This window comes from Myotis nattereri, assembly GCF_964212035.1.
Source record: "Myotis nattereri genome assembly, chromosome: 5".
NCBI classification, from domain to species: domain Eukaryota; kingdom Metazoa; phylum Chordata; class Mammalia; order Chiroptera; family Vespertilionidae; genus Myotis; species Myotis nattereri.
Window position 1 is genome coordinate 32,380,586 of NC_138080.1, and position 14,973 is coordinate 32,395,558.

Here is a 14,973-nt window from a genome sequence, read left to right on the forward strand (position 1 = left end):
AATCAATGATTCTCTCGCATCATTGATGTTTCTATCTTTCTCTCTCCCTCTCCCTTCCTCTCTGAAATTAATAAAAAAAATTTGCTATTATAAAAAAAATCATTTGTTATTGGCCTAAAATTTACATTTAACTGGTGTTCTGGGTTTTATCTCACAACCCTGCCCCCTCATCGGATGGCAGCCCTGAGTCCACATGCATGAGAGGGGTTCCCTCGAGGCATGGCCTCCTGAATACCCCACGACCCTGCAGGAGTCAGTTAAAAAAGAATGATGCTCAGAGGGAAAGGAGGGGGTGCTGCAAAAAGTGCTGAGAAGCAGGCCTGGGAGGGAGGGAGGCAGGGTTCTGGCATTTTAGTCAGAAGCTCGGTTTGTATTTCAGCCTTTCTAATGGCCTGGGAGAAAACGCTCCTCCCTTCTCGGATCATAATACAGCGAGCTGGGGAAGCCAGGGAAAAGCATCTACAGCTCCCAGGAATGAGCGGGGGGCAGCCGGCCCGCAGACACAAGATCTGAGAAGTGCCTCCCACTGGGCCGCCCGGTTTCGTTTCACCCTGAGAGTCCCTCCACTTTGCAGACAGACCCGCCCTCCTGTGGGAATTCCACTAAGAATTTATTTAAACCTTTCACCAAATACCTCCTGGGCAGCCAGTCGGGCAGGTGGATAGAATCCTCTCGCTGCTTTCCAAGGGGACTGCCTCATTAAAAGAATTAAAATGAAAAATACATTTGAAAAACAAGACAATTCCAGGGGTCGAACTTCTGGCCTCCTCAGGACATGCCAGTCGGGACAAGTCAAGAGGACATTGCATTTTTAGGGCACTTCAAGTCTGTGGGGGGTTTTTTTTGTTTGTTTTGATCTTTTTAAATATATTTTATTGATTTTTTACAGAGAGGAAGGGAGAGAGACAGAGAGTTAGAAACATCAATGAGAGAGAAACATCGATCAGCTGCCTTCTGCACATCTCCCACTGGGGATGTGCCCACAACCCAGGCACATGCCCTTGACCGGAATCGAACCTGGGACCCTTCAGTCCACAGGCTGACACTCTATCCACTGAGCCAAACCGGTTTCAGCTGTGGGGTTTTTTTAAATCCTCACCTGAGGACATTCTTCCATGGCTTTTAGAGAGAGTGGGAGGCAAGTGTGTGTGTGTGTGTGTGTGTGTGTGTGTAGAGAGAGAGACAGAGAGAGACAGAGAGAGAGAGAAACATCGATGCCAGAGAAACACATCTATTGGTTGCCTCCTGCATGAGCCCCTACCGGGCCAGGGATCAAACCTGCAACCAACGTACATGCCCTTGACTGGGAATCGAACCTGCGATCCTTTGGTGTGCAGGCTGACACTCTAACCACTAAGCAAACCGGCCAGGGCCACTTCTAATTTTTTAAACCCTCCCTGATGGTTCCCAACAGCCTTCTTATGCCTTCAAGAGAGCCAATACCCCCCCACCGTTTATAGCGTTAAGATACACATAACAAAATTTACTGTCTTAACCATTTTTAAGTGTATGGCTCTGTGGCATTAAGCACATTCACACTGCCGGGCAGCCAACCCCACCATCCGTCTCCAGAACTTTCTCATCTTCCCAAACTGACGCTTTGACCCCATTAAAGACTGACCCCTCCTCCCCAGCCCATCACCCGCCATCGACTTCCCGGCCCTGAGAATCTCACTCCTCTAGGCGCCCCTGTGAGTGGAATCACACAGCTCTTGCCTTGATCAGCACGGACCGATTGCAGAGCAATGCCTGGCTCAGGGGGATGGGACAGCATCGAAGTCTGGGCCTGGCGTTACTGAGGATGGTCACCCCACAAGCACTGATGGGGCACCTACTGTGTGCCACGTGCTGGGGACGCTGTGTGACCCTGACAGCCCCGTGCGGTGGGGTGAAGGCCAGAGGTTCCGGTGGGAGCAGTGAGTGTCACCAAGAGAAATGAACCAGAGGGAGGAGGGTTTATTTCACGGTGGATGTGGACCAGCAGTTTGGGGGGGAACAGAAGAACTCCTTTTAGCCCACAGATCAAGCCCTTGTTCTGCAGGTCATGTGCTGTCCCCAGGGCTTTGCCCCGCGAGGCCCTCAGACTGGGCGCTCAGGTTTCCTTCCTCAGACTGGACGGTTTCCCAGGGGTGGAGTGGGGGCGCGTCCCCCTTCTCAGATTGGGACTTAGAGGGGGGCCGAGTGTGCCTCTCCGCAGACCGGCAGCTCCTCAAGGTGCCAGGACCCATGCCTCCCCCCACCCAGCCTCTCTGCCCTCAGACTAGTGGGAGCAATGACAACTGGAGTGGGGGAGGGGAGCGGGTCTCCTTTCTTCTCGGACCAAGAGCGTTTTGGCAAAGTCCTAGAAGCAGGAAGAATTGACAGAGGTCCCGTTTCATTCCCAGCTTTAGACCCAGAAAAAGCAGAACAATTTCTCTAGGAAAATAAAATCAGAAAAGAAAGCCCTCGGGTCAGGGCGCACACCCACACTCGGGATTGTGGGCATGTCATTGTGGTCCTCGGATTGTGGGTTCAAATGGGGACCTGTTTCCTAAAGCGGGGGGCCTAGGGGATGGTCTTGGCAGTTCCCATAGGGTCACGGTGCCCCCGTCTGCAGGCTCAGTCCTCATCCTCACTGGCATAGACACCGGCTTCCCAGCGTTCAGCCATCGCGTTCTTGTGGCGGGTCACCCGCGTGGCTTCCAGGACCTGCAAGAGGAGGTACAGAGTCCCCATGAGAGTCCTACCCCCCCACCCCCGCCAACTCATAGCCTAGGCTTAGAACAGGGGCAAAGCAGGGCCACCCCCTCCTCTGTTTCGACCTTCAACTCCAACTAATAGCACCAAGGGATGTGCTAACCCGTCGGAGCTCCATGGCAGGGGAACTATCTGGGTCTGGCTTCGCAGGCTCAGCTCCAAGATGGCCCCAAATATGTCCCACAAACCCACTGAGATAGCGGGCCTTCTCCACACTCTCAGATGAACCCCTCCCTCAAAAAAAAAACGCCCTTGCCTTGGGCCCAATCTGTTCCAAAACCTTCATCATTTGACAAAGAAGCTGCAAGTGCACCCATTTTACACAATCTGTACCCATGCAGGCATCACAAGCAGATCCAAGCAAAATCCACTGTGGGAAGACACTGCCAATCAAGGAGCTACCCAGTGACGTTTTCACATCCCAAAGAAAAGCTTTTGATGGCCCTGGTGCCATGGGGCAGGGGGCTTAGACAGGGGAGGAAAAGACAGTCCTGGCCCCCAGGAGCACACTCACCTCCGAGTTGATGTGGTCCAAGGGGTTGATGCCGGCATACTACAGGAAAGGAACATGCGTCAGCCCTGGCCTTCTGGCCCTGCCCCACCCCAGAGCCCGCCTGGAACTCAATGCAAAGTCCACTCAGTCACCCCTTGAGGCAGGAGGGAAGGTTTCCATGCCCACATGGTCCTCCTGAGTGCCCCTCGATGACCACAGATGCAGCCATCCACCATGCTGTTCCCTCATGCTGTTCCCCCCAGTGCAGCCTCAGGCTACCCCTTGCAGTTTTTTTTCTCTTTCTGTCAACTTCAGCATAATAAAGACAGTCACTTTTGATGGAACCCATCCCATGGCCCGGCCCTGCTCTAAGGCTCGGAGATGGCTCATCTCATGGTAATTTCACAAAGGAGGAGACTGAGGATCAGAGAGGGGCAGGGACTTGTCCAACATCACACAGCAGCCAAGTGGCAGAGCTGAGAACTGAACCCAGTTCACGGTGCCCAAACCCATGAGGCCAGGCTGTGAGTTCCAGGTGGGTGAGGCTGGAGTTGGTATTATTCTCCATGGTGTCCCCGGTCCTCCACTCAGGGAGGAGGTGGCCTCATAGTTACAAATGTGTGGCATGGATTCAGGCCTGGGTGCAAGTCCCAGCTCAGGAACTCAGGGGCCATGTGACCTTTGACAAGTCTCACTCCACCTTCCTGTAGGAGGTGTCAGGACTCAGCCAGGCCTCCAAGGGGGATGGCCAGGGTTCTAGACTCACCCACTGCTCCTTCTTCTTTCTCTGCCCAGGAGCAGCCTCAGCAGGGGCCTCTGCCGTCCACACCAGGCCCGAGTGCAGGCGGATGGGGGTGAAGACGTGTGACTCGGACACTGAGTAGCTGCCTGTGGTGCCTGCGGGGTCAGGGGGGAGGACGGAGCATCAGGGAGGGTGCCATAGTCCCTTGAGGGCAGAACATCTATCAGACCAAGGCCTGGGAGGCACAGACTGCCTGGACCACGTAAGGAGGCAGGTGAGTGAACAGACGTGCAGAGCAGAGAGCTTGCCAGGAAAACTGATAGAATGACCAAAACAGCCTTAGCCGGTTTGGCTCACTGGATGGAGTGTTGGCCTTCGAATTGAAGGGTCCCAGGTTCGATTCCGGTCAAAGGCACATGCCCCGGTTGTGGGCTCGATCCCCAGGGGGAGCCTTGCAGAAGGCAGCCGACCCATGATTCACTCTCATCATGGATGTTTCTATCTCTCTCTCCCTCTTCCTTCCTCTCTGAAATCAATAAAAAATATATATATAAAAAAAAAAAGAAAGAAAAGAAAAAGAATGACCAAAACAGCGAGTCAGAAAGAACTGGGTAGATGGATGGGTGAGATCTCATGCCAGGTGAAAACGTTAAAAGTGACACAGGAGCCGAAACCGGTTTGGCTCAGTGGATGGAGCGTCGGCCTGCGGACTGAAGGGTCCCGGGTTCGATTCCGGTCAAGGGCATGTACCTGGGTTGCGGGCACATCCCCAGTGGGAGATGTGCGGGAGGCAGCTGATCGATGTTTCTCTCTCATCGATGTTTCTAACTCTCTATCTCTCTCCCTTTCTCTCTGTAAAAAATCAATAAAATATATTTTAAAAAAAGTGACACAGGAGATCTTTCATAACAAAGAGCAACGATTGACCAAGAGGATGCAGCATCTGTAAACCTTTTATGCGCCTACAGTCCCTCTCCATACCCCCACCTCCACCTGCCCACCCTTCTCTGCTCCAGCCTCCGGGACCAGACCCCAGCAGCCGTTCCCGCCCGGCCCTTCCTCACCCGAAGCCCGGGAGGAGCTCCTGGAGTCGGGGTCACAGTCCAGCGGCGGCGAGAAGACCTCCGGGAAGAGGGCATTGCGTCGCTCCTCCGCCACCTCTTGCTCCCGCCGCAGGACACTCTCCACCTCCCGCTCCAGCAGCTCCGAGGACTGGGACCTTTGGAGCCTCAGAGGGGGGGCCCCAGCCACTTCCCAGCCCCAGCTTCGGGGGGTCTCGGCCTTCTGGGGCACGTCTGGGACCCTGAACCGCAGGGGACGCAGGCGGAAGTACTCCCATCGCACGACACCCCTGTTGGCGGGTGGGGGTGCCCCCCAGGGCTTCCAGGACTCCTGCTTTGTGCCCGAGGGTTTTCTAGAGGATTCCGAGAGATGCCTCTGAGACCCTGGGGCCTTTGCCACCGCCTTGGCCTCGTCCGCAGCGGGACCGCCAGGCTGGCCCCGTGCGTGGAAGGCTGGGAACCATGGCCGGGGGGCCCCGGGGCTCAGGTACGGCTGGTAGGCGTCCGGGGGGATGCGGTTCACCTTCCTCAGCTCCGGAGTGGGGTCGTCCGCCCTGGTGTCTGGGGCCAGGCCCAGGATGGAGTCTGAGCTCAGTGCTCTCCTGAGTCCCGGCTGGGGGCCCCCGGAGAGGCAGCCGGGCTTGGGCACCCAGCCCCCCTGCAGGCCCTCCCGCCGGTGGTCCTCCTCGCGCTGCGTCTCCTGGGCAATGTCGCGCTGCACATAGAGCGAAGGGCGCCCCCTGTCCCGCCGAGGGGCCGCGGGCAGGCTCAGCCTGGTCAGCAGGGGCCGGCTGGGTATCTCCACCAACTCCTGGGGGCCCGCTGCGCCCCGCAGCCCCCTCTGCTCGCGCAGAGCTGCCTCGCGCTCCTGGGCCACTCGGATCTCCCGCTCGATGGGTGTCTCCTTGGGGGCCTCCGGTGACTCCGCTGGGGACCGGGCACCGGGGTCTCCCATAGCCTGGGCACCAGGCCCCGTGGGCCAGCCGCGGACCCTCTTCTCTTCCATGACCACCTCCTTCACCTGGGGCTTGACCGAGACGGCATAGCCGTTGGCGAGGGGCGGTGTGTTCGGGGCCTGGGGGGCCTGGCTGATCCGGGGTGGGGCACACTCTGGGGCCACCCAGGCTGGCGGGGTCGGAGGGACCCTGGCATTTGCCTGCTCCAGGCTCAGGAACTGCTGCCTCGCTGCCAGGAAGTTGATCTGCTCCCTGTCGACCACGTTTTCCTCCAGGGGGATGAGCTGAGGTCGTCCGGGGGTCCTGGGGGCCCCGTTGTCAGGGGTGCCATGGAGCGTGGCCACCGTGCCGCTCTTCCTCACCGCTTGGCCCTGGATGACTGCCCAGCGCTCTCGCTCCAGGTCCGGTGGCCGCCTGAGCAGGGTGTCCCTGGTGTCCAGGTGGTAGGCCTTCATCACCTCATCCTCCTCGTCCTCCAGCTGCAGGGACGGCTGGCTGAGGAAGGTGCGCAGGCTGCAAGACGCCCCTGTCCTCAGCACGTCCGGCGGGGCCTGGCGGTCACCCGCCCACACTACAGTCTGGTCCTGGTCCCAGTTGCTGTCCGAGGGCTCCACATTCACCAGCTGGTATGTGTAACTGGTGTCCCCATTGAGAGCCAGGCCGGCCATGCCTGGTGAGTGGGGGATGCTGAAGATGGGGTATCTGGTCACTCGGTCCATGTTCTGGGGTTTCAGCCACCACAAGTTCTGGGGTGGAGACGCTCCCAGCTCCCTGAGGATGAGAAGGAAGCGCACCATCAGGTAAGAGCACTTGGGGAGGGGCACAATGTCCAGCTCCTCCAAGGGTAAAGTCTTGCCCAAGCGGCCTCTGTGATTGGTTCAGAGATAGAGAAGTGACTCCGCCTGGCCAATCAGAGCACCCCCTCCCCCTGGCCTCTGTGATTGGTTCCTGGATGGACATAGGCCTCAACCTGGTCAATGACATGAAATCCTGGCACTTGACTGTGGAAATCGTACCCTCTTCCTGTGAGGCTTGTTAGGTTGGGGGAATGAAACTGATCAATTCTGGGGGCCACACATGCCCCCTTGTGGACACAGCCTGTTCAAGAGCAACCCCAACCCCAACACAACATCCTAAAAATGTTGTTTGAACTCCTGGATCCAGCCACACGTGAATCTCACCCCTGCACTGATCCAACGACTTGCCTCATGTATATCTGCCATTTGCAGGCACCTCTGCTCATCATCTCCCAGGCACACTGCACATCCAGTCTTGGGGATCCCCTGCTGCCCTAACCCTACTCCTCCCCTCTTTCACTCAGTTCACCTTGTCTGGACCCAAAGCCATCCCTGGGCAACCTCTCTGGGCCCCACCAGGCCCCAGGCCCCCTGCCAGTACCTGTATCTACCTCTCTCCCAGGGCACACACATTCTGAAGTTCCCTCTGTGGTAGTTGTTGTTTTTAAAATATATATTTTCAGACTCAAACGGGAGAAGGGGGACTGTCTGGCTTGGGTCGGAACTCGAAGGCAGCTTTCTCTCTGAGGTTTGCAGCGGTTGCTGGGACTCTGAGAGGCAGAGCCCCTAGGGACGGAACTGAGAGCAGCCATAACTGCTTGCTCCACCAGCCTTGTAGATCCCCAGGGACCCGCCCCGCCCAAGCCCTGTGCTGAGCCATTTGCCAGATAGCCTCAGGCAAAGGCTAGATTAGCACCGCCCTAGAGATCCAGCACAGAAGCTCTCCCACTGCAGACACAGCCCACTCTCATAGCCAGTTAGCCTGGAGGTCAAATCACCCCTGGTATTACCAACAACAATCAAGGCTTAACTACAAGACTGTGCACAAAGACCACTAGGGGGTGCACCAAGAAAAGATATAAAAATGCGGAGACAAAGAAACAGGACGCAAATGTCAGAAATGGAAAATATAGAGCTCAAAACCACACTTTTAAGGTCTCTCAAGAACTGTCTAGAAACTGCCGATAAACTTAGTAAGGCCCTCGAAAAGACTGGTGAGACCGCCGATAAATGTAGTGAGATCCTCAAGAAATCTAATGAGACCCTCGATGTTGTGATAAAGAACCAACTAGAAATTAAGCATACACCGACTGAAATAAAGAATATTATACAGACACCCAACAGCAGACCAGAGGAGCGCAAGAATCAAGTCAAAGATTCGAAACGCGAAGAAGCAAAAAACACCCAACCAGAAAAGCAAAATGAAAAAAGAATCCGAAAATACGAAGATAGTGTAAGGAGCCTCTGGGACAGCTTCAAGCGTACCAACATCAGAATTATAGGGGTGCCAGAAGATGAGAGAGAGCAAGATATTGAAAACCTATTTGAAGAAATAATGACAGAAAACTTCCCCCACCTGGTGAAAGAAATAGACTTAAAGGTCCAGGAAGCGCAGAGAACCCCAAACAAAAGGAATCCAAAGAGGACCACACCAAGACACATCATAATTAAAATGCCAAGAGCAAAAGACAAAGAGAGAATCTTAAAAGCAGCAAGAGAAAGAAACCCAGTTACCTCCAAGGGAATACCCATACGACTGTCAGCTGATTTCTCAACAGAAACTTTGCAGGCCAGAAGGGAGTGGCAAGAAATATTCAAAGTGATGAATACCAAGAACCTACAACCAAGATTACTTTAACCAGCAAAGCTATCATTCAGAACTGAAGGTCAGATAAAGAGCTTCACAGATAAGGAAAAGCTAAAGGAGTTCATCACCACCAAACCAGTATTATATGAAATGCTGAAAGGTATCCTTTAAGAAGAGGAAGGCCAAAGCCGGTTTGGCTCAGCGGATAGGGCGTCGGCCTGCGGACTGAAGGGTCCCAGGTTCGATTCCGGTCGAGGGCATGTGCCTGGGTTGCAGGCACTTCCCCTGTGGGGTGTGTGCAGGAGGCAGCTGATTGATGTTTCTCTCTCATCGATGTTTCTAACTCTCTATCTCTCTCCCTTCCTCTCTGTAAAAAATCAATAAAATATATTTAAAAAAAAAAAAAAAGAAGAAGAGGAAGAAGAAGAAAAAGGTAATGATACAAATTATGAACAACAAATATGCATCTATCAACAAGTGAATCTAAGAATCAAGTGAATAAATAATCTGGTGATCATAATAGAATCAGGGACATAGAAAGGGAATGGACTGACTATTCTTGGTGGGGAAAGGGGTGTGGGAGATGCGGGAAGAGACTGGACAAAAATCGTGCACCTATGGATGAGGACAGTGGGTGGGGAGTGAGGGCGGAGGGTGGGGCGGGAACTGGGAGGAGGGGAGTTATGGGGGGGAAAAAAGAGGAACAAATGTAATAATCTGAACAATAAAGATTTTATTAAAAAAATAAAATAAAATAAAATAAAAAATATATTTTATTGATTTCAGAGAGGAAGGGAGAAGGAGAGGGAGAGATAGAAACATTAATGATGAGAATCATTGATCAGCTGCTTCCTGCAGAGCCCACAACCCAGGCATGTGCCCTGACCAGGAATCAAACCGCGACCTCCTGGTTCATAGGTCGATGCTCAACCACTGAGCCACGCCAGCCGGGCTGATTGTTGCTCTTTTGAAATATATATTTTATTGATTTCAGAGAGGAATGGAGAGGGAGAGACAGAAACATCCACGATGAGAGAGAATCACCGATCGGCTGCCTCCTGCAAGTCCCCCACTGGGGATCGAGCCCACAACCCCGGCATATGCCCTTGACCGAAATCGAACCTGGGACCCTTCAGTTCGCAGGCCGACGCTCTATCCACTGAGCCAAACCAGCTAGGGCAGTGATGGCGAACCTTTTGAGCTCGGCGTGTCAGCATTTTGGAAAACCCTAACTTAACTCTGGTGCCGTGTCACATATAGAAAATTTTTGATATTTGCAACCATAGTAAAACAAAGATTTATATTTTTGATATTTGTTTTATATATTTAAATGCCATTTAACAAAGAAAAATCAACCAAAAAAATGAGTTCGTGTGTCATAGGTTCGCCATCACTGGGCTAGGGCTTGATTGTTGTTTTTAATTGATTTCAGAGAGAGAGAGAGAGAGAGATCGAGTTGTTGTTCTACTTATTTATGCATTCATTGGTTAATTCTTATTTGTGCCCTGACCAGGGATCAAAACACAACCTTGGTGTATAAGGATGATGCTGTAATCAACTGAGCTACCTGGCCAGGGCCCTGTGATTGTTTTTCTGTTTTTTTAAAAAATAAATTGGCATTTATTTTATTTTATTATTACTATTTTTTGTTAGTCCTCATCTGAGGATATTTTCCCCCCATTGATATTTAGAGAGAGTGGAAGGGAGGGGGAGAGACAGAAAGAGAGATACATCGATGTGAGAGAGACACATGGGTTGGTTGCCTCCCACATGAGACAGGGATCGAGCTTGCAACCGAGGCACATGCCCTTGACCGGAATCGAACCCGGGACCCTTCAGTCCGCAGGCCGATGCTCTATCTGCTGAGCCACGCCGGCCAGGGCTCTGTGATGGTTTTCATCTGACACTTGATGAAATGTCAGATGGTTCCAGCAGGCCTGCCTCTCGCGGAAGGATGTCCAGTGGGGAAACTGAGGCCCAGAGCGGGCAGCAACTGGCAGAGACTTCAGCTTCCCAGACGCCACATCCTGGTCTCTCCTGCACCTTGTCCCGTCCCAGACAACCCAACCCACCGCACCTCAGCCACATAAAGCCAGGATAGGCTAGGAATGCCTGGACCTTATCCTGCTAGGCCAGGCCACACCCTAACCCAGTGCCCCAGGGAGGCCCAGAGCCGCCTCCCCCGCCCCCCGTGTCCAGGCGCTTCCTACAAGGTCACACACCGATCTCACATCTCTGTGGTTCCTGGGATCTCCATGGTTCAGTTCTCACTGCTTTCCCCAGGTGCTCGAGGCCTCCATCTGGCCTCAGCGCAAATTCCCAAACTCTGTAGGTGCCTCCACCTCAAATCTGAACCGCCTCATCCCCCTGAAGCCCCCTTTGCCTGAAGGTCCATCATTTCTGCACCTCCACAGCCTCCTTAGCAGCAGCCCACAGGACACCTCCTCCAGGGAGCCCCCCAGATTACCCCATTGTTGGCGCTATCATCTAAACCTGGCCCAGCACCTAATGTTAGGCATCACCTTTTTACAGCTGAGAAAAGGAAGACAGGCTGTTCCCAACTCCTCAAGCAGCTCTTGTTCCCTGCCCTGGACCCTGGTTCCACCAGAGCTGCTATGCACGTCCGCTACCTTTTTATACCAACTTGCTGGTAACGCTAAATGTGGTTCTAAAAGGAAAAACACAGCATGTCCTTGAACTGGGGAAGTGTTACCAAGCAACATAAAATCGATCATGGGAACAGTGTTACAACTAACAAGGTTATCGATCATGCAATTTTTGTATCTATCAATTGTGGAAACTATAATTAGAAAAACAATGTTTAAAACAGCGGTTTGGACAGTAAATCCCAAGACACTGGGCTGAGCCACTGTTCCAATGACGGAGCAGTCGCCCACAGAGATTTTCTCTTTGGAAGTTATTGGGGGTAAACGTGTCTTTGAAAGGGGAATGAGTTTACTTAAGGCCTGTCTTCTCCCACCTCTTGGCCCAGGACCCTCTCTCTCAGGGCCCCCGGTGGGCGAGCACCTCTCCTGCAGCCCAGCCAGAGTCCGGTATTCAGCAGGAATTTAATAATGGCTGGCTGACAGGGTGTGGTCTCTGCAAACAGTACTCACTCCAGGTTCTCAGGGTGTGGGGGTTGGGTTATTTTAGCTGCAGACCTGGCTGCCCCTCTGGGGCTCCCCTGTAGACCACAGCCTGTCCTCTGGGTCAGCTCTGTCCCCATGCCCTGGGGCTCCCTGGGAAGGACAGGTGTGGCAGGGGTGACTCAGAGTGTTTGCTGAGTGAATAGCTGGATGTTCGTTCACCAGGATTTATAACCCACAGGGCACATTCGTTCTTGGAAAAGAGAGCTGGGTCTCTCCTCCAGGTGAGGGGAGGGTGGGGCACCCATCCTCCTAGGCCCACTTCTCCCAGGCGATTCACTGAGGACAACAAGGAGTGGGACTCAGTCTGGGTCTTGGGTTCAAGGCCCCAGGGCCCCTCTCACCTATGACCTTGGGCAAGTCTCAGCTCACCCCTCATCGTATTTGCTCCTCACAAGATCCTGTGATGAGGGGACCATTCTTGTCCCCAGTTTGCAGCAGAGGGAACCAAGGCCCAGAGAGGAGAAGCGGCTCACCTCAGGTCACACAGGAGTGACAGGGAAACAGGTCCTGAAGTTCAAACCCTCACTCCCAGTGGGTTGCTCTCCTTCAGGAAGCCCTCCTGGATTGCTCCTTCCCAGCCCCACCTCCACACCCATGTCAATACAAAACCAAAACGGGGTTTATGGCCCCTGGGGCCACACATTTGCTTGCTCATCACCGAAACTGGCCTCCTGCCATCAGGGCAAAGGCCTGCTGGAGAGGCTGTGACTCAGACAGGGAAGGTCACACAGCAGGAAGGGGCTCCTCTTCATCACTCAAGGCTGCAGCCTCCCAGGCCCTGGCTGGGCAGAGACTCCATCCCTTTGATACACAACTGAGTCTCTGTGTCTCCTGCTGGACGGAGCCTCTATGCCGACAGGAACACACTGCCCCCCCCACCCCTCCCCCCCAGTGCCCTCCCCCTCCCAGCCAAGCCCTGGACCCCGTGGAGTTGTTATATGCTGCGCCCCAAGCGAGGCTCTGGCTGGTGCTAAGTGCCTCCCCATCGGCCTCCAGGGTTCTCAGAACCCACAGGCGGAGGGGGACGGGGCCTCTCTGGCCTCTGGCCATGGTGCCAGGCAGGCCCCTCTCTTGGAGGGTCAGGGCTCAAGGTTCTTAGATTTGAGGCCAGAAGCCCAGAGTGGAGATTGAGACCTTAGCAAGGCTCAGGGATGAGCTCTCTGCTCCCGGGGGGGGGGGGGGGGGGGGGGGGGCGTGGCAGGAAGGACACAGACCTCAATATTTCAGAGCAACGGGATTGAAGAACAATGGGAGAACCCCACCACCCCCTGGGACCCCAGCTGGGTCCAGAGGGGTATGCGGTGAGAATGGAGTGCCTCTCCCCCTGCTTCCCCAGGGCCCCACCGGTGAGCGGATGATGCCAACTGACACAGGAATCCCCGTTCCAAAAACTGACCCACCCCATGCGGGACCCACCCCGCCGTCGCTTTGGGTGCATCCTGCCCCCACGCCCCCCCGTCTCACCTGCCAGCTCCAGGCCCCCAGCAGCCTCCCAGCCTCGGCTCCACTCTGGCGGCGCCGCCCTCCCCTCAGGTTGCCAGGGGAAGGCCCCACCCAAGGGAGGCAGGTGCACTCCCTCCTCCCCGGCCCCACCCGGGATCAGGAAACAAAGGTCGGAGGAGGAGGGAGAAAGCGGACACCCAGGCACCATGCCCACTGCACTCTGCCCCCAGCCCAGCCCCGGCCCCAGGGCCTCCAGCCCCCGGAGCTGGAATTCACCCGAAACCGCCCTCTAGCTGCCACCTGGCTTTCCCACACCCTCAGTGCCACGCAGAGAGGGGACATTGTGTCCAGGGCCACACAGCAGGTACGGGAACCAGCTGCCCATTTGTGGGGGTCTGAGTCCCATACATCCATGGTGCCACCTGGCTCCACCCACCTTTGGGGCTACTCCCCCAGAGTCCTTTTCTGGGACAAGCTCAGCTGGCCGGCGTCTGGGGGAGCCAGCGGGTCCGGGTTCAAATCCCGGCAGCCTCTCTGAGCCTGTTTCCTTCTCATGAAACGGGCCATCACACAGTGGGGAGGATGCCCCGGGCCACTCGGATCTGATATAAAGAGCCGACTGAAGACCCAAAGTGGCAGAAATGGTGGTGGGTGGGCACAGCCCGGGTCCCACTGCCACACGGAGCACACGGGGATTCCTAACTGGGTGGCGGGTCCTCCCAGGTGCTCAGCTGTCCCGCCCGATTCTTGGTTGAGGTGCAGAGCCTGGCCAGGGCGGCCAGGAAAGTCAGGGCACCGGGACCAGTGGCCAGTCTACGGGGCCGGGGACACAGGAGGTTGGGCTGGGGCTGTGTCCTGCCCTTGGCTGGCTGCAGGTTCCCTCTCAACCTCAGTCTCTCCTTCCGTCGAGTGGGCCTGAGCCCCAAACCGGGCCGGCCGGCCTGGGATGAGGGTGTGAGGCAGGTCCAGACACAGGGCTCAGCCCAGAGGGACAGCGTGAGCGTTCCACATGGGCCAGTTCTGGCGAAACCTGGGGCGACAGCCTTGCCGTCTTCCCTGCACACCACTCACTGCGCGTCCTCCTGTCTGTTCTGCAGCCACAGACTGCAGACTCCTGGGCCGAAGGGCCCAGTGCTGGTGTGGGGCTGGGACTGGAACCTGCCCACCATCCTTACCGCCCTATTGGGGAAACCGAGGCCCCAAACGGCAGAGACTGTCCCCCGGTGTGCTGGGAGCACTGTGGAGACAAGCACCCAATGTCCTGCTCCCAGACGGGGGGCCCACTCAGGGTCCAAAGCATTGAACGGGTGGGCAAGCTGAGGCCCAGGGGGACAGCGACTTTCCCAGCCACAGTGAGGTCAAATGGGGTTGCAGCCCCCATAAACGCGTCCTCCCCCATGGCCCCATCTATCTTTTCAGGGGCCGGTTCTCTACAGAACGCGGGGGTGTCTGTGGGATCCTTTCGGTTTCTTGGGGTGCTGCGAGCCAGCAAGGGGCAGCCTCCCCGCCAAGGGATGAGAGGGGCAGGGCGGGTCTGGAATGGAAGCCTCCACGGGAAACAGAAAGCAAGTCCTGCCACTGGCTGCTGCCCCTTTACCTCCAGGTCTTACCTGCCCAGGTGCTGCTCAGATGTGTTCAAGCCTGGGTGTGGCCTCCACCAATGTCCCCACCTCAGTACCAGGTGAGCTGGAGGAGTGCAGGGCCCCACGCAGCCTCCCTTTAAGGCCACCCAGGCGGGCCCCACCCACCCCCTGGCTGGCCACATCCTCCCGGCCCCAGAGAAATCAAG

General features: G+C 55.6%; 1 protein-coding gene across 1 annotated transcript; it reads right to left on the reverse strand.

Annotated features, from left to right (window-relative positions):
- Positions 1-2,598: 2,598 nt before the first annotated feature.
- Positions 2,599-14,949, reverse strand: MISP (mitotic spindle positioning; the record flags this gene model as incomplete). The annotated part of the gene is made up of 5 exons (XM_081093445.1): positions 2,599-2,688; positions 3,251-3,289; positions 3,996-4,126; positions 5,036-6,759; positions 14,795-14,949. 5 exons carry the CDS (start codon positions 14,947-14,949, stop codon positions 2,599-2,601), a joined length of 2,139 nt encoding a protein of 712 aa, XP_080949571.1.
- Between the last annotated feature and the right edge of the window lie 24 nt (positions 14,950-14,973).